Source organism: Notechis scutatus, chromosome 1 (assembly GCF_049901735.1).
Source record: "Notechis scutatus isolate UNSWTSFEM ecotype Mainland chromosome 1, rNotScu1.2, whole genome shotgun sequence".
NCBI classification, from domain to species: Eukaryota; Metazoa; Chordata; class Lepidosauria; order Squamata; family Elapidae; genus Notechis; species Notechis scutatus.
In genome coordinates this window covers 80,668,341-80,688,463 of record NC_142009.1, presented here as the reverse complement: position 1 = coordinate 80,688,463, position 20,123 = coordinate 80,668,341, and the positions used below count along the sequence as shown (strand labels likewise).

Here is a 20,123-nt window from a genome sequence, read left to right as displayed (position 1 = left end):
GTTCAAATAGTCATCCAAACACTGCTCTTCAGGTTTTTGGTTTTTTTTTTGCAACGGTTACTTGAGTTTTAAAAATTAAATAAGGAATGATTAATGCAAAATTCAGGAAAGTGTTTAACTAATTATGTTTGATCAAATGAAGTAACTACATTTAATTCGAGGGAAGCTGTACAAGCCAAGACTTTCAATCAAAATGTATACATTACACGAACACAAAAGTTCCTTATGAAAGCATGGAAAGTTGATTTTTGGATACACTTAGGTGCCTCTGTGTGCATGTGTGTGTGTGCGTGCATGCGTGCGTGTCTGTGTATCTGTGTATGCAAAGAAATATTAGTTATATTATCAATCAACCATTACCTTGCTCAAGGTTGGGCAAGTCCAAAACTAAATATCTATTAAACCATGGAAAAAACTAAATATGCATTATGAAAATTAGCCAGAATTTTTTTGTTTAATTTCATGTTAACTGAGGAGAAGCAATGTTTCAAAGGGGATTCATGCTAACTTGCAATAAATATTTTTCTCTACCTCTGCAGTATAAATCGCTGGGTAGATTCTTCTGTGTTTGAGCTAGGGAACCAAGCACTTAAATTAATGGGGTTTGTAATTTATGCAAATATTACATTATTAGCTTTTGATATTTGATATTTGTCGTATAACATCTTAATGTGGAATTTAAAAGGGGATGATATATATATATATATATATATATATATATATATATATATATATATATATATATATATATATATATATATATGAAGAGAAAGGATTGTCCTGCTGTTATTGGTTAATTGCTGTTTTCATAATGTGTTGGATAGTTGTAGATATAAATTGAATATCTATGACTCTCCGGTCAGAATTCTGAATATATCCCTGCTGCTCATATTGGTGAATTGGTTTATGTGGTGGTGAAGAGTTAGTTAACATGCTTACAGATACTGGGACAGAGATCTGCTGAAGACCTGAGTATTTGCTTCAGTTTGTACTTGGGTCAGAAAGTTTAAAATTTTTGCAAATGTCTCCAACATTGGCAAATAATTTTGATTTTGTCGATCCCAGAGAAGGTGTTAGGAGTCTTCATATCACACTTCAAGAAACACTACTCTATGGTTATGTTTTGTGAAATATTTCTCTTAAAATGCAACCATTCTATGCTGCGTAAAATGCAACCATTCTAATTTATTCCAATTTTTATGGAGTTTTGAACTGCATTACAGTATTTGGAAAAAAATACTAGTTCTTAGTCTCTCATGTGATTTGCCTTCCCTTAGATATGGCATTTGTTTTCCTTTATGAGAAGTTCTTTAAAATTTGTGTCTTTGTGGCCTGTCTCTGTCACAACTTGTCTGAAGAAGCTTCTTGGATGAGAAGCAAAACATCTTCAAAGAAAAATCAGAAAGTCCAATTGCCTCTTGAAAAGCACGTTTGGGACAACCATGACCTGGATGACTGAGAATCTCCATAGACATGCAGTATTAAATATGTCTCATTTGATGAAAGGAAGGTCTAGGGGTGACACAATAGCAGTGTTCCAATATCAAAGGGGCTGCCACAAAAAAGAGGGGAGTCAACCTATTCCCCAAATACTGAAGGCAGAATGTGTAGCAAGAGATGGAAACTAATCAAGGAGAGAATCAACTTACAACTAAGGAGAAATTATCAGTGGAACGACTTACATCCAGAAGTTATGGGTGCTCCAACACTGGAGGTTTTTAAGAAGAGACTGGACAACAATTTGTCTGAAATGATATAGAGTCTCCTGCTTGAACAGGTGGTTGGACTAGAAGACCTCCAAGGACCCTGTCAGGTCTGTTATATTTGTTTTATATCCCTACTTGATTTTTTCACAGTTCTGTTCACTAAATAGCATAATAAACTACCATGAATAGATAAGTTGTTCAGGCTTAGTGTAAGACAGAAGCAAGGGTGGGTTTCTACCGGTTCTGTCCACCTCTGTAGAACCGGTAACTCTGAAGAGCAGCAGACATAGAACCGGTTCTATGTCTGCTGATGTTTTTGCCCACCTGCCCACCCGGGCTCTTACCTGATCTTTATTTCCTGATTTTTCAACTTCAGCTGCCAAACGAGGCACAGCTACAGTTAAAAAAGCAGGAAAAGAGGCCTGTTTCAAAGGCTGCATCTCTGCAGGCAGCTGCTGCTGACGATTTACAGGCGCAGCGTGCAGGGAAGCTCATAAATCCCGAACTGGTAGTTAACCCTGTCATATCCCACCTCTGGACAGAAGTAACTGATTTGAGTAGCCTCACCATTCAGAATATAGGAGCATCAAACGGGATCCTTCCTATTCTCCTCTGTAAGAAAGCCTTTTGTACTTTGACATTAGAAAAATGAAGGGAATAGAAATGTTTGCATAAAGTATTGATAGTTACTTGAAAAGTATTGATGGTTACTTGAAAAATTAATATGCCAGCAAAACACAAAAAGTAAAAAAATCAAAATGTCTATTTCAAGTTTGATTAGAATTGTACAAAACTTGATACATTTTTTATGAAAGGTGCATTTATTTATTTATTGCAATAACCTGTCTTTTCTTTTTGCTGATGTGGAAGTGAATTTTATTCCTGCCAAAGTTTTTCTTCATCAGAAAGTACCATAATGTATTTTTCTTTCTAATTTTCTCAAATATGGTCAGAAATAATATTAATTTATTAAGAGGCAATGCATGCATACCCAAACACAAACATATACAAAAATATCAAGCCTTTACATCAATCCAAAAGTTATACTGCGATGCTAACCATTCCTATCCCGTGTAACTTAGGATATTATAGTTATTCAATGGAAGGCTGTGTGTTATGCATACTTGATCTACAGTATTCCTAAAAGCTAAGGTAGGAGGCAACCAGATATTTTGGACTATAATTTATTGAATTCCTTCTCATGAATCATAGAGATTGGAGCTGATAACAGTCAAATGTCAAAACATCAACAGATAATGAGTTAATCGGGATAGAGCTGTTGATTTATGTTCTGGTCAAAGGACAATTGAAGAATGTTGAGACAGGCCTTGGGGTATTCCACCCTGGCATTTCTTATTTTTTGCTTTATAATACAGCTTTATAATTAGAAGGATGACAATTTATTTGAACAAATTTTACATGCCTTAAAAAGTACAGAGACAATCTTGAATGCAGGAGCGGTTGAATAAACATCAGCTCAACCCTGAAAAAGATGAAGGGATGAAAAAGAAATTCAAGATAACTCTCCCTTGATTCTCTTTGGTATAAGAGGAAGTAGAAGGAAACATTGGTAATCTTTCAAGATTCTACAATAAAATTCCAGTAGTCTTTGCAGTATCTTTTGTGACCTGCCTTACCTTAAAAAGCTCATACAAATGGCCCTCTTCATTGCTGTCCCTGTTATGACTTTAGCTTACACAAAGCCTTTTCTCTTCCACTTCATGTTGCTAGCAAAATGGAGGCATCTAATTCTATTTTAGAAATAGAATCAGGTAGAACTCTAAAGTAGAGGGAACGGTTTAGATGTTGTTGAAAACATCTCTACAGAAAAGTACTATGAAACCATTCTTAAATTACATTATACTGCTCTGTTTAAAAATGGCCCTGACAATTTATATTTCTGAGTGTACTGCTGGTATAATTCAATTTCATATAAATAACCTCACTTTGGAAATAGTCAGCTGCTTAGGTTTTCAAGAGGATTTTCTTGCTGCAGATAAGCTCATTGTTATATAGTGACTCATGATATCAACTTATTTTATAATTGCATGGGAAATTTTCTCCATCATACTTTTTTTTACAATCCTCTTGTAGAAACAAAATCTCTTGTTTTCAAGCTTTTGACTTTACTGATGGAGGTAACAATATTTGGATAGCAGAGCTAATTTAAAAAAAAAACATTCCTTTAGAAACCTGAAAGGTAAGAATAATTCACTCCTTGAAAGTCCTCTCTAATATGAAAATTCAGTTGAGAAAGGTCATTGGCAAACAAACATTTCCTGAGCATTCATCTAGTATGCAGCAGGAATACATTTCCAGTAGAATTCAGATACAGAATAAAAATAAAAACTCCAATACTTTATGTCTAACTCACTCATCAAGAAAAGAAACATAATAACAGAGTTGGAACCTTAGAGGCCTTCTAGTCTGACCTCCTTCTCAAGCAGGAGACCTTATACCAGGGGTATCAAACTGGCGGCCCGCAGGTTGGATAAATCACGCGCTGGCCACGCCCAGCTCCACGGATGGGGAAAATGTTGCAAAAAAGTCATGTGACGGCAACATGACGCGGCGAGTTTGATACCTGTGCCCTATAGCATTTCAACAAATGGTTGTCCAATCTCTTCTTAAAAACCTCCAGGGTTGCAGCACCCACAACTTCTGGAGACAAATTGTTCCATTTATGAACTGTTCTGTCAGGAACACCTGTAACAGGTAAGCTCTTAAACTTCCTATGTAACCTGATGACAAGAGAGATTTAGCATCCTTGTCCTTCTTTGGCAATGAGCTAGTTTTTTTTCACCTGGGTAAGGAAAAGAGAACACATTGTGTCATAATTCACAGAAATACCGTGTTTCTCACAAAATAAGTCCGGGACTTTTTTTTTTTTTGACTTAATTCCCCCCCTTGCAGCCTCGGATGGGCGGGCGGTAACGGCTTGGATGTTGACCTCTGCGTTGGTGGGGCACTTCGTATCGGGACACCTTCCATCACCATTGCTTTCCCTTCTCCCTATGCTGCCGCGGCATTTAGAGCAACGCCGCAGCATTTGGCGCAGCCACGCGCGGCCAGCCAGGGCTCCTCCCTGCAACCAGAGCCTGGCAGAGACACTCGGCTTCAGGCGCTCCTGTCGCCGCTTTCCCTTCGCCTTCAAAGACAAAGCCAATTCTTTTAAAAACGATGCCCTACTACTGGTACGACAAAGCCTCCCCTGCCTGAGAGGGCAGCCCAACCCCATGTAGGGAGGCGAATCTCCCAGGGCTGCAGTGCAGGATCGGCCCACCCCAGAAGTGCCCAGCTGCCATCCCTGCCTGGCACTGGGCAGAGCGTGAAGAGCTTCACCTGGGGTGCCCAGCGCAGCTGACAGGTGGGCCCTCCTGCCCGCCGGCGGTGGTCTCACCAAGGCAGTAAGCACCTCCCCGCTGGACCCTCCGCTCATCCCGCCAGGGCCGCGCCAGAGCCGTGAGGGCTGGGCAGAGCTGGGAAAGCGAGCCGCGGGTGCGCGCCTGCCTGCCAAGCAAAAGAGCCGGGCCGACCCGAGCTTGGCTTCCTTCCCAAGTCCCTCCAGCCTGAACCAGAAGGGGCCACCAGGAGAGGCTGCCCGAGGCAGTTATAGCGCCCACCCATCCGTGGACAGGGAAGCAAGGCGACGGCAGCACTGCTTCCCTGGCCGGCGGGTCCGGCGGAGAGAGCCTGAAGCTGCCCGTCCTTTCCCCCCCTCGCCCAGCCCGTCCCCATCCCCACGCATCTCCAAATGTGCCGGCAGCTCCAAATGCTGCAGCAGCACGGGCATCGGGCAGCGGCACGGGCATCGGGCAGGGGCTCAGCTCAGAGGAGGATGTGGCGCAGGCCGTGCTTCTTCCTGTCCACGGATGGGTGGGCGCTATCACTGCCTCGGGCGGCCTCTCCCGGTGGCCCCTTCGGGTTCGGGCTGGAGGGACTTGGGAAGGAAGCCAAGCTCGGCTCGGCCTGGCTCTTTCGCTTGACAGGCGGGTGCGCACCTGCAGCTTGCTTTCCTGGCTCTGCCCAGCCCGCAAAGCTCTGGCGCGGCCCTGGCGGGATGAGCGGAAGGCCTGGCAGGGAGGCGCTCGCTGCCTTGGTGAGAGCTCTGCTGCCGGGCAGGAGGGCCCGCCTGTCAGCTGCGCTGGGTGTTAAGCCTGGATTCCCCAACGGGTGTTAAGGAAAACAAACTAAACAGAGCGTGCAGCAGAAGTCAGATAGGAAGACAGGTAAATGTGTGAGATAAGCCTTAACGTTAACAGAGCGTAAAAATACAGATAACGCTTGTGCTATCAAAATTATAATTTATTCCATTTAAGAATTATAGCATAGTCATTATATACAGTCCATTAGTCATATACCAAATTCAGTCAAGTCTTGTCGAGGATACTCTAATTGCAAAGTCCGTGTCGAATAGCCAGTGTCAGTACACAATAATAAATTTGTCCAAAACTTATCTTCTCTCGTTGAGAAAATATCTTCAAAGTAATCCAACACTTCTTCTCCTCCCGATCCAGCAAGAATGCAGTCTTCAATAAGCCAGCCAGTAAGAGCCAGAGAGTGCCTTGCTGCTTATATAGTACTTTACAGCTGCACCCTTAATTACATTCCTTTAGCTTAAAGTCACATACACTTTATCTGACAAACCATGATTCATCATTTTATTATCTTTATCCAAAACAGTTAGGGTAAAACAATGTTATCCCTAACACTGGGCACCCCAGGCAAAGGTCTTCACGCTCTGCCCGGCGCCAGGCAGGGATGACGGCTGGGCGCTTCTCCCGGGGTGGGCTGATCCTGCGCTGCAGCCCCGGGAGATTCACCTCCCCACATGAGGTTGGGCTGCCCCCTCGGGCAGGGGAGACTTTGTCGTACTGGTAGTAGGGCGTCATTTTTAAAAGAATTTGCTTTGCCTTCGAAGGCGAAGGTAAGGCGGCGACAGGAGTGCCTGAAGCTGAGTGTCTCCGCAGGGCTCCGGTTGCAGGGAGGAGCCCTGGCTGGCTGCACGTGGCTGCTCTAAATGCCGCGGCAGTATGGGGAGAAGGGAAAGCAACGGTGGTGGAAGGTCTCCTGATATGAAGTGCCCCACCAACGCCAAAGTCAACGCAGGCAGCACCATATCCGGGTATGCAACAAAAGTACTTCCTAACGGCAAGCCCCCCCCCCACCATTCCCCCCCATTTTGCATGTTTAATATAGGCCTTAATTTGGGGGGCGGGGCTTAATTTGATTTTATGCCGATAAAACATGCTCAGACTTCCTATTGGGGGAGGCCGTATTGTTGGAGAAACATGGTACCTCCTTTATCAGTTTGACATATTTTCATGTCTGATGCAGAACAGGAAGCTTAACCCCACACCACAAAAACTATATAGAAAATATGTAGGTGCAGCTGCCCTGTGTTTCTATGCTGAAATGAAGGGGGGGGGGAAACAGTCTCCTGCAGATCCAGTATATAAATGGCCATGCTTTTTGGAATAGATGGACGAGCCCACCTGCCACATTTCTAATTAATTATTAAACATCTCAATTTCAAAGACATTCAGTGACATACAAGACCAATGGCCAAGGCAGCAATGGAATAAATACACAACAAAACAAAACAAACAAAAACCCACCCAAGCATGATTTTTAAAAGATAATCATAACAGCACTCACTCTTTGATAATCGTGAACAGACATCAAATTCCAGGATAATAATAGACAGGGCAGCCAGGGTTTGTATAAGCTTCTAGATAAGAAGATCATGAAAATAGAGGCAGATTCATGAAGTACGCATTGTAGTAGACAAGTCATGAGGTGACCAGGATATGAGTGACTGACTGAAGGGGGCCCTACTCTAGTAAAGGGTGCAATTGGTACACCAGATGCAACTTTGCAAATATCTTCAAGGCCACAGCTGCCACTTGCTCTTTGTGTAGGAGCTGTGAATCCAAGATGACTCATACTCCTGACTGGGGAAGTGGAACCCCAATCCAAAAGTAAAGATGGAAAGGCAGTTTCAATAATCACAGTGACTCGAACTTGGTTAGAGTAAGTCAGAGCTGATTTCTCCCTCACTCATACAGCCTCCAAAGGACAAGACTTTGATAGGCTTGCTTAATTGTTGGGGAGGTGGGGGTAGGATCAAATCTCCAAATTCAGTACCTGGAGTTATGCAAACATGGATGGGAAGGAAAATTGAGGAGAGATTTGCAATCTTTTCTCCATCAGTGTTATTTATAAGCAAAGCACATTTTTTTTCATTCATTCATTTTTCAAACTAAAAACTTTCATATTTTTGCATACCCAATTTGTTCCTGATATCTGAAGTATGTTAAATATTCAGTTTGACTAAACAGGTTGTTAGCTACCTCTATGAGCAAGGATGATTAAATGGTATGAAATGTTTTGCCTTTCATAACACGCAACACTTTAGGCATTACATTCAACTTTGATCAAGACTACTGTCTATTACAAGTTAGAACCACACATGCTATTTCAGTTTTTGTAAGGATATTTGTATTTGAAGATAAACACATTCTGCAAAAAATGTGAGTATAGTTTTTCTTGTGCCAATGCATTATTGACACCAAAATCTCCCAGAGTATTTATTCACATACTGTATTTTAAATGCTAGAAGATTAATTAAAGATTGACAGGGTATGCTCCCCAAACTCTAAAATCATAAATTACAGATCATTGGTGTAACAGACTGAATAACAAACCTTGCAGTATCTAATATTTTTCTTTTGTTCCAGTATAAAATTTTAAGCCACCACAAACCCCCTAAAGAAATCTTGCGGTAAAATAAAGTGGGAAACACTCCAATGCACTTCCATGCATCTTTTCAAGCTCCACAGCCAGAGATATCAATGGCCTCAATAACACTGTAACAGTAAGGACAAGTTATTTTTCCTTATTTATCAGAGTCTTAAACTCTTGCTGGCCAGCTTTTCTACAAATTTTCCTTGAAATGTTGATGTTCCAGTCTTGGAACAGATGTTCCAGTCTTGACATTCTGCACATATCAAACCAATTCTTAGCCATACCTCTTCTATGCATGCATTTCAGCAGCCAAGAAAATAAGAAGACAGATTCTGTTTTCTAGCTATTTTCCACTCCTCACTAACCAATGAACCATATCCCTTAACACTTCAAGGTCTTGTGATTACAGAACAGGCAATCACTTTGAGCTCAGAGATTTCAAATTAACACATGGAGCAAATAATGTTGCTGGCCTTACTTCTTACTTGTACTGTAAGGCAAAAGCCTGGCCTATCTGATCCTCATCCCACCTTGATATCAAATGTAACAGCCAAATTCATTAAGTTTATAGTGTTTAATGTATAATATCATTTGATATGTTGTTCAGTTGCAGCCTGGATCTTTAAGTGGAATATTAATTCAGAACCTGCTATGGAGGAGAAGCAGTATATTTCCTTCTGCTGGTAGCACAAAGTCATGTGCATAAATGCCTCCTTGCAACAATGCTCATGCATGTCTTCATTCTCCTTCACAGTGAAAAGTAAACAATTACATGGACAAAGCTCCAACCGATCATATCGGTTGTTCTTGTACTATCATATGATTACAAGGTCTATATGACAGAACAGAGGAAATTATAGGCTGATTTACTAGCAATTGCTGCTGCAGATCCCAACTCTTGATTTTTGCTTCAGCATCGGTTCTGGCTCTGCTTCATTTGGGATGGAATAAAAATGACTAAGGGTGGATATTAAATGCTATTAGACCACTATTAGAGAAAAACCTTCTCCATTTTATAAAAGGACTTTTTTTAAAAAAGAGCTTTATGGGGACTTCTTCAGTCAGAAACACCTGGGAAATTCTGGGAGTAATAATCTAAGTACTTCCGATGTACCTAGTTAAACAATAACAAGATCAAGAACATGTTTGGATAATAATGTGATTCACATATTTCTTGATATCCAGAGTGTAACATTTCCACACTGAACCCTGTATCTAATATTTTACTACTGCAAGTGGATAAATCTCTTAGCTAGGTTTATCCTCTGGCGCATCCCAGTGAGTTGATGAGCCCCCATGCGGTTGAATTACTTCAGAGTGATTCTCAGCAAGGGCGTGGTTCTGTCTTTTTGCCCACCTTCTCAAAGACTTTCAATGATCCTTTCATGCCATTCAAAACTTGGCTAAGGAAAAGAGACTGCTTAATTGCCTGGTGCTTAAAAATGAAACAGAGAACCTTCACTTGCTTCACAATCACTCATTTCACAAACCTTAAGATACTGCTCTTTATACATGACAATGCCTTTAATAATAATTTTCCATTACAAGCTTTAGAGTTTTTAAAATTAGAGTGGGTATATTTCTCCCCAGTGAGAAATATTCTTGCCAACATGAAAGAGTAAGAAAAAAAATACATTCATGAAGTTCTGGTAGAAATAAAGCTGACTGTAGAAAATTTACTTTGGAAGATACGTGTATTTTAGCTATAAGATACATCACTGTACCCATAATTGCCAAAGGGAGAAAAGCAGTTTGATTCTACTTAAGCTTTTTACAGTCTTGTAGCACCAATCATGTCTCAGTCCCAAATCATGCCTACTCACAAATATATCCTATTAATTTAGAACGCACATGCAAGGGTTGCATGCTTAATCAGAATTACATATTGCTTCACATTAGATGTTGTATCTGTGACTTCATAGTCATATTCAGTAAGCCATTTTATTTTTAAAGTATTAACTTTCCTGCATAGCCATATGCTTTGAGTCCGCTCAACACTGGATTAAAAATGAGAAGAACCATCTTCCATATGGATGCATCAATAATTTGTACATCTGCAGGCATGTCCTGACTCACACTGCATTATATGTAGGCATAACATTATACGTAAAGAAAGGTAAAAATAGCAATAGCACTTAGACTTATATACCACTTCCCAGCCCTCTCTAAGTGGCTTACAGAGTCAGCATATTGCCCCCAACAATCTGGCTCCTCATTTTACTGACCTTGGAAGGCTGAGTCAACTTTTAGCCTGGTAAGATTTGAACTGCCAAACTGCTGGCAATCGGCAGTCAGCAGAATTAGCCTGAAATACTGCACTCTAATCACTGAACCATGTAAACAGAAAGTTAGGTACATGACAAAAAAATTCCAAAAGAATTGGAAACTTATGTTTCCAATGAAAGATCTATTCATTTTAATGACATGTCAGTATAGTTCATTAGGTTTTTGCAACACTGGAATCCAATTCCCAGTTTATTGTAGTATACCACTGCTTCAACAATAGCCTGTCCATTTTGCTGCCTTCATTCCAGGCTAGCATTTTCTTGTTTTGTGAATTTCAGATCTGAGCATCTGTATCATTTCCCCATCATTTTACAGGTTCTATATAAAGAAAAGCAAGGACACAGTTCAGCTTGCCCTTGGAAGTTGTGGGAGCGCCATCACTTGAGATTTTCAAGAAGAGATTGGATTGCCATTTGTCAGAAATGGTGTAGGGTCTCCCGCTTGGGCGGGGGGTTGGACTAGATGGCCTACAAGGTCCCTTCCAACTCTGATTATCTGTATCTGTATCTAGGTTTCAGAGAATCTAAAACAAAGAAACCAGTCTCTGCAATAAATGACACAGACTAATTTACAGGTAGAGGCCCATGCTTTTAAAGCTTTATAGGTGTAAAGATGAGTGTAGGGACATCAACTGATGGCTATTACAAGCAGTCAAAGGGATGCAGAATCCTTTCTAATTGGTTGTCTCTCTGTCAGAGTTTACTGGTAGGACTTCAGTCTTTAAAAAAAAAAAGATGACAGACAAGTGATCCCAGGATACAGAAATCAATTTAAGTACAGCAAGAAGAATGATCAATTGATCATAATTTGTCACAAATTGTAGCCTTGTAGAGTGCTCCTACAATTCTATAGCAAACCAATGTCAGAACATTGTATCTTGAGTCTTATGAATAGCAGATGCCTTTTGTGGAACCTTGTAAAGAGAGAGAAAAGGTTGCCTTCTTTTTGTCTGCAAGTAAAAAATCTGTGGGAGGGAAAGGTCCAAATTGGATGGATGGATGGATGGAGCATTGCAATGCAAGTCCAACTCCTTCTGTACATGCATTGACTATGTAAAGGCAGGGTTTGCTTTGTGATGTTCCATGCCCATCTTGCAGATTTTGACCTCAACCCCCATCCCGCCTGGATGCCACTGGTTAAAAGGCATTTCAAAATCTTTACCAGGACAAGAGTCAAGAGTGAAGATTTAAACTGCTATGATGAAACTTCCCAAAACTTCTAGACTTAATTACACACACACACCGTTTATATAGAGTGAAAATGTCTAGATTAATGTCTATATTAAAACATTACACTATTACATGTTTTGTTGATGCTGATTTACAGTGATCTTACAAAGCTATCGTTATTATGTGATGTATGGCTTTGCATTATGTAGAAACTCAGCCATTGTGGCTTATTCAATAAAGCAAAAGTAAAACAAACCATTGTCAAGTGTTGGATATGGACTCAGTTATTATATGGATGAAATGGACTCCATATGCATCACACAGCAAGAAATATACAAGAAATACACAGTGTTTCTGAGTCACTGATAGTAAATTCAAATTGCAAGTTGAATTGTGCTGCCACTCAAAAGAAAATTGGGGGAAAAAATGCTACAGGAAAAAAAACATGATAGCATCTGTAATGGTTAAATCTATACAATTTAATGGGAAAGCCAAATCCTTAAGTCAAGCTCTAATCATGTTTTCTATTTTAAGATTGCAATCTAAATATTTACTAGTATCCTCATTGACATTTTGCATTACTGCACAAGCAGATTTTATAAAGTATACTACCCTTATAGTTAAAATCCTAAGGGATAAAAGTATCACATGTTCAGGAGATTATAGCAATTTGGATTCTGGTTATCAGAACTTTGTAAGGTAATTCCCAGGACAGAGAAATATCCAGATGAATTTGTACTTTTAATCATAGATTAGATTTGGATTACATGCCGTAATCAAGGATTATCTTGAGCAGGTTTTCCTCCAAGAAAACCTGAAAAGCTATGAGGAAAGATGCTGGCAAATTAACTAGCCTTATCCACAATATCAGCTAGGATTCATACTATGTCCTGGAAGAGAGTAAAGGAGAAAAGTATTTAACCTTCAATCGCAGACTGGATGCTGTTTTTATATCCTATTAGAGTACTACACATCCTATCAACCATGATGATTTAAAATTGGTTTTCCAAAAATTTCCAATTGGAAATTGGGTGGTTTTTTTTTTGTTTACTTTAATAATGAATGGTACTGTATATTCTGTAAAATAATCAATAAGTGCACACATAATTAGGGAGGGGTATTTTATTACAATATCTGGAAGTCTGTTGAGCCTCTGTTTTTTTTTTTTTGGAACGGTGCCTTAAAGAATTTTCTTATTTTTCTAAAAAACAAACATATGAAGCTAAAGATAAGATAAAACACACAAGCACCTCTAAAATATATGGGAAAAGCTTTTGAAACCCTTATAAGGATTAATATGGTGGGCAAAGATTATTAATGGTACTTTGGAAAATAGATGACTGATTCAACTGTGAGATGTGAGGACGTAATACTTTGCAAACCAATTTGGAACAATATTAAAATACAACTACTTTTCAAGTTACCCTAACTATTACTTTTCCCAACCTGAGCGATAATATACAGAGAGGGAATCAATTTCAGAATTCACAGTCGCTTCATATTTATTTCAGTTTTTCACAGGTTTCAAATCCCAGGATCCTGTCGGGTGATCAGTTTGCTAAAATCAGGATGTATAAGTTTGATAAATATATGGAGTGGGTTTAAATTCTACAGTGGAAAAAGCAGGGGTATATATGTAGTAAAGACAATCAGAGCTAACACAGTTTATTGCACAATGACTCTTGAAAATGTGCTTAATTGTATAGCTGATTCTCTCAAGATCCATGAAAATCAACAAGAATGGCCTACATACAAATCCTGGAAAATGAAAATTTGCTTAGCCATTCTGTTCACCTATGAGAGGGGTGTGTGTGTGTGTGTGTATGTACATATGTGTGTGAAGTTTCCTTTAGCCTCCAGATTCATCAGTAGAAATATGTCTTTGTGCCTTAAATTCAGACTCATTGTAAATATTAGTGGTACAGTGGTGGGATTCAAATATTTTTACCACTGGTTTGGTGGGCGTGGCTTGGTGGGTGTGCTTTGCACGTGTGCACACACTTTGCGTGTGCGCGTGTGCCAAAGGCACACTTTGTGCAGGTGCAGAGGCATTCTAACTCACCTCCTGTAAGCCTGCACGATCCCAGTTGCTTCAGCAGCTGCCGCGCGGCACTCTTCTGTGCCGCGCAAAGCAGCTGCACTTCAAATTCAGAGGATAAAGGTGAGTATGGGAGCCCAGGCGGGCGGGTGGGCCCAACAGCAGGGCAGTGGAGAGAACCAGTTCGGTCTCTGCTGCTCATTGCTGCTACCGGTTCAGGAGAACCGGGCCGAACCGGTAGAATACCACCACTGCAGTGGTATTCATACTTATTTTTATTCTGAAGTAATTTGGATTCCTTTTGACCTGGAAGACTTATTTGTCAAGATCATCTTGGTTCAGTTGTTTTTTTTAAGGATAATACTGAAATAGGTTGCTATTTCCTTCTTCAGTGGATTGTACTTAATATGACCCTCTTTTAGGATCTCTTTACAAGGTAATGGTTCGTTAATGCTCCTACTACAGCACGTAGTAACCATCAGTAACCATTCTGGTAAAATAGATAAACAATTGAGTCCTCCTGATTCTTGGTGCTTCTTGATGGCCACTAGAGGTTAATGAGAGTCAGTCTGATGCAGGTATCAGGCTAGAAAATAGGAGACTGAATTCTAGCCTTAGGACCAAAGTTTGCTGCATAACCTTGGGTCAATTATTTTTTTTCAGCCCCAGGAAAGTGGCAATGGCAAATCACTTCTGAAAACCCTTGCCAAGAAAACTGCAGGGACTTGTCCAGGCAACATCTGAGAATCAGACATGATTGAATGGAAGAAAAAAATAATAGTTAATAGTCTCTTACCGCTATTTCTCCACTGCAGTTTTGGTAATGACAAATACCACTGATGCTGTTTGGAATCAAAACATCTTCCCAGCAAGATGGATCCTTTGAAAAAGAGAAATGGAAGATAAAATCAAAACTCAAGGGTAAGAAAATAGTTTCTTTTAGAATGTGCTGAAAAGGCAGAAAGAATATAAAAGGACAAACCAGATGCTTTACCAAAGTAAAAAAAAGAAAGAAAATGTATAGTAGGGATAAACAGGCTGATTTGTATCTGTCTGATCAGCAGAAAGTATATTCAATCAGCAGTGAATTCAAGGTTTTCTATTGTTCTTCAATTAAAATTTTTTTTTCATTGTTATGTACTATAACATATATGTCAACTCTGAATAGAACCTGGCTGAAACCACCTTGTGCTGCTCCATAGTTGCCACAGACTGTGGTGGTGGGTGTGGATGAGGAGGAAATAGCTAGACTGTCTTGTAGACAAAAAAAGAGCTCTCCTGTGGGAACCAAGGTCATCCCAACAGGTGGCAGTAGAAAAAGGAGCAGAAGTGGTTGAGGGAACCTGCCACCTGCTTCAATTGGACAATGTGACCTTTGACACCTGGGGATGGAAACGTTTGCTCTTTTAATTACATGGTAACCACGGGAAACTTTTAGAGTTGGTTTCCACTGGCTGTGCTGATATGATGTGTCCAATAAACATGTTCTCTGAGGAAGATTCCTGCCTTGGGGTTCTGATTTCTTTGGATGCGATACTCAGAATGCTGACAATATAGACTCTTCTCCCAAATATGCTTTCTTGTATGCAGTTTGGACCTCAGATATATTGTAAAACTAATGCTGGAGCATTTCATGAATTATATTCTCATCTATAATACAATGGATTTCCCACTTGTGTCTCACATCTTATTTCCTGAAAATATATCTGTCATGAATTTCTTCAACAGCATTTACCTTAGATAATTGCAAATACAATGAATGTAGAACATACCGCAAAGTGTACATTAAATGTATTACACACATAAACAAAACAACAGAAATGTAAAATGAAAACATGATCGTGTCAAGATAGCTCCTATGGTTATACATCATATTCATTGGTGCAGCACATGTCATTATCATATACTTAGTCGGTGGTAAAAGATAACAACTGGCTTTTGATTCTTTTCCAAGCACAATCCAAGTCCTAGATTTGACCTTAGATGCTAAATGCCCAATTCTGAATACGAATATATATATCTTAAGTTTTCGCGGGTACTTACATGTATGGTATTCAGCTTTGTTCGGGTATTTTCCCACGTCATTATAGTTGTGCTTTTAAAGTTGTAGCAACGTTTCGGAAGAATCTCATCTGCCATCATCAGGCTTCTGTGTTGTGTTCATCTGTGTTCGTCAGACGAACACAACACAGAAGCCTGATGATGGCAGATGAGATTCTGCTGAAACGTTGCTACAACTTTAAAAAGCACAACTATAATGACGTGGAAAATACCAACAAAGCTGAATACATATATATATATATATATATATATATATATATATATATATATATATATATATATATATATATATATATATATATATATATATATATATGGATCTTTGTTATTCGGTTTTCTCCGCGTAAGATTGGAAGTACTATCACAGCTCACCAGCTCAAATCCCCAGTAACTAAGACCAACCTGAGCACAACCAAGCCCCCACCTGAACAGAACACACCTCCAGCCAATCAGAACATGGCCAACCCCCAACCAATCAGAACACAGCCAAACCCCAACCAATGAGAACACACCCCACCCAATCAGAACACAGCCAAGCCCCAACCAATCAAGTCACACCCCACTAGCAGTTAAAAGGAAGAAGCAGTAAGCTCACATCACTCTGAGAAGCACAGAGCTGAAGACAGAAGCCTGAAGATGATGAATGAGACTTCATCGAAGCGTTAGATACTTCCAATCTTACGCGGGAGAAAACCCAATAACCAAAGATCCACATACAAATACGAGAACCTCAGAAAACAAATATATATATATATAATATATATATATATATATATATATATATATATATATATATATATATATATATATATATATATATATATATATATAATGATACAAAGATACAAGCAAATTGAAGGAGCCCCTATAGGATCACCACTGTCACCCGTCATTGCAAACCTGTTCATGGAAGAATTCGAATCCAGAGCCCTGGCTAATGCCACCCACAAACCCAAACTATGGTTAAGATACATCGAAGACACATTTGTGATTTGGCCCCATGGAAAAGAAAACCTAAACAATTTCCTAACACACCTAAACAGCACACACCCAAAAATCAAGTTCACCATGGAAACGGAAACAAACAAAAAACTACCATTCCTATATGTACTAATCTACAAAAAAACAGATGGCACACTAGGACACACCATATACCAGAAGAAAACACACACCAACCGCTACCTCAATGCCCAATCCCACCACCACCCAGCACAGATAAACTCCGTGGCCAAAACACAAATTGCTAGAACCAAATGCCTGGCAGACAAGACACACATAAAGACTGAACTATGCACCCTGACTAAAGTACTGACAGCCAACGGCTTCCACAAAAACAAAATCACCAGCTTGATCCACAAAAACACACTGAGACATAATGGAGACCTAGAAGATGAACAGACCTATGGAACAGCTGTCCTGCCCTACATAAGAGGTACTACAGACAAAATCAGTAAGATACTACACAGGCATCACATCAAGACTGCCTTCAAAACAGACAGAAAAATAGCAGCCATCCTTAGAAACCCCAAAGATAAAATTGACCTGGAAAACCAAGGCATATATGAAGTCCCCTGTGCATCATGCCCTGCCACATACATTGGACAGACCAATAGAAGAATTAGTATCCACCTGGATAAACACAAAAATGCAGTAAAAAAGCTGGAACACACTTCCTCACTAGTCCAACACATGAAAGCCACAGGTCATAGCATCAACTTCAATGGCACCAAAACCCTAGCCACTATAGAAAACCCCAGCCACAGAATTATCAGAGAAGCCATAGAGATTGAAAAAAGACCTGAAAGCATGAATAGAAGAGATGATTCCACCAGACTGTCAATTATTTGGAAGCCTGGACTCACAAACAAAAAAATCTCCACACCACTAGCCAGGCAACACCTGGGCACAAACAGATCCCCCCTGATACCTCCAGCTCAAACACACCCCAACCAGGCACCCAGATGAAACCTAGCTTCCTAACAAATGATAGCCGTCCATTCACTCGGAGCCAAGCTGCACTAAAAGCCTCCAATACAGGAACACAATGTTGCCAGCCAATCAAGACACACACACACACACACAAAAGCCACAAAACAGACAGAAGATATTAGAAATACTAATCAAGCAGAACACAGCAAACTCCAAGACCAATAAACACAGACCAAGACTCCCAACCAACCAGGATGAAGAAAAAACCATTCTGGCACAGCAGTAGGCTAGCCCCAAATTTAAAACTGAAACAACTGTAAAAGTCTGACTCACAGACGAACACAATACAGAAGCCTGATGATGGCAGATGAGATTCTGCCGAAACGTTGCTACAACTTTAAAAGCACAACTATAATGACGTGGGAAAATACCCGAACAAAGCTGAATAACATACATGTAAGTACCCACAAAAACTTAAGAATATATATATATATATAATATTTCTTCCCATTGAAAAACTACCTACTTTTTTATTGTTCATCATCATCATGTTGTCCATAGACCCTGTCTTTGCAAGTACCTTGTAGCTGTTTAAAAACTCCATTTATTACTCTACTCACTTATGCTTCTAATCTATCCACACTAACAATTATTGAATTTTGAACTCATCTTGCTACCAGTGTGGAGATTAAATATTGAGAATTACTCTATTTTTTTAAAAAAATGAAATGCTATATTAAGCCCTATACTTATACATTTGTCATTTTAGACATAAACTCCATTAATCTTGCACTGTTCCATATAAACACAATAAGCACAAAGATGCACACACATTTGAATACTATCAACACACAAAATCAAAACAAAGATTAAAGTGCTTATATGTACTAAGGTTGAATATCAAAATAGAGTAACATACATATATGTATACCTGCCGTTTGTGTGCTGATCAGTGTACATTTGAGGACCTCATAGCAGTGCAACAGAACACAATTAATGTTGCTAGTTTCTGGGCAAGATCTGTTTATATATTGTATATATTTTAATCTTGTATTTTACTTTTTAAATTTTATGTCATGTGCCTTATTTTAACGGTTCTGAATAAACATCAAAATACAGTAATATGAAAGATAAACATTTCCATTATTGTGAGCAAAGTCGATTGATCTGTAATCAGCCAATCAATTACACTTCTGAAAGCTACAGCAAAGTAAATTATAAACACTAGTTTACCATAATAAAAAAGGTGGGAGGGAATAACCCTGCAAGATTATAAAACCACTACTGCTGTAATATTATTAGCCTTTCTGTTGGGGTGTATTAGGAGTTCATAATGAAACTGTATCTTAAAAAGCCAAGAAAACAAAAGCAGATTGGTAACACCAAACCGAACTGTTATTACTACTAATTGAACTGGTACAAGGAATTGAACTGGTACAAGCAATCTAAATTGAATGTAACCCCAAACAATACCTGTTTAAATACACTGAAATTGGTGTTATTGACATTGTTGGCTGCACCTGTATTGAGTTTGAAGAGGCATCAGATTTCTGTGAAATTTTGATCAATATAAGTATTTTACATAGGTCCATCAATGCATATTTAATTGACAGAGATTTATGATTATTACTCATAATGTCTTCCACAATGCATTTGGTATAAATGTGAACTTTCAATTAAATAATCAAAATTTAATTACAGTGCAAGTCCAAACTTCAATAAAAGACCAGCATATAACAGTATAAAAAGAACTTTTAAAATTGCAAGAAAAATTTTAAAGCAGCTAGCAACTAATAATTGAACAGCTCCTAACAGCTATGGCTATTGGTAAGAATTATGTAAACTTCTTAGAGGTTTTTGAAATGTGATATTCCAGCTTCCTGGCCACAATGGCAATTGGGTTATTAACAATTGGAATATGTGGCAAGAGTCCCTTTAGAACAGAGGTGTCAAACTCATGGCCGCAACCAGATGCGTCATGCGCTGGCCATGCCCACCCCTGGTTTAACGAAGGGGGAAAAGGATACATCACTTGATGACAATGTGACGCTGTGTGTTTGACACTCCTGTGTGTTTGACAATCCTTTAGACTGAGAGGCAGGGACTGACTCATGAGTAATAGTAGACAAAACATTGGACTCCAAAGATGTAAAAAACATCAAAGAATTTATTGTTCCCAGACCCTTA

General features: G+C 39.4%; 1 protein-coding gene across 3 annotated transcripts in view; it reads right to left on the bottom strand.

The window, feature by feature from the left end:
* PRKN (parkin RBR E3 ubiquitin protein ligase) overlaps nucleotides 1–20,123 on the bottom strand; it is a 765,942-nt gene that overhangs the window by 361,725 nt on the left and 384,094 nt on the right. For all 3 annotated transcript variants that reach the window (XM_026675236.2, XM_026675237.2, XM_087969082.1), the window contains one exon: nucleotides 14,743–14,826. In XM_026675236.2, the coding sequence (XP_026531021.2) occupies nucleotides 14,743–14,826 (84 nt within the window). The remainder of the gene's footprint in view (nucleotides 1–14,742; nucleotides 14,827–20,123) is intronic.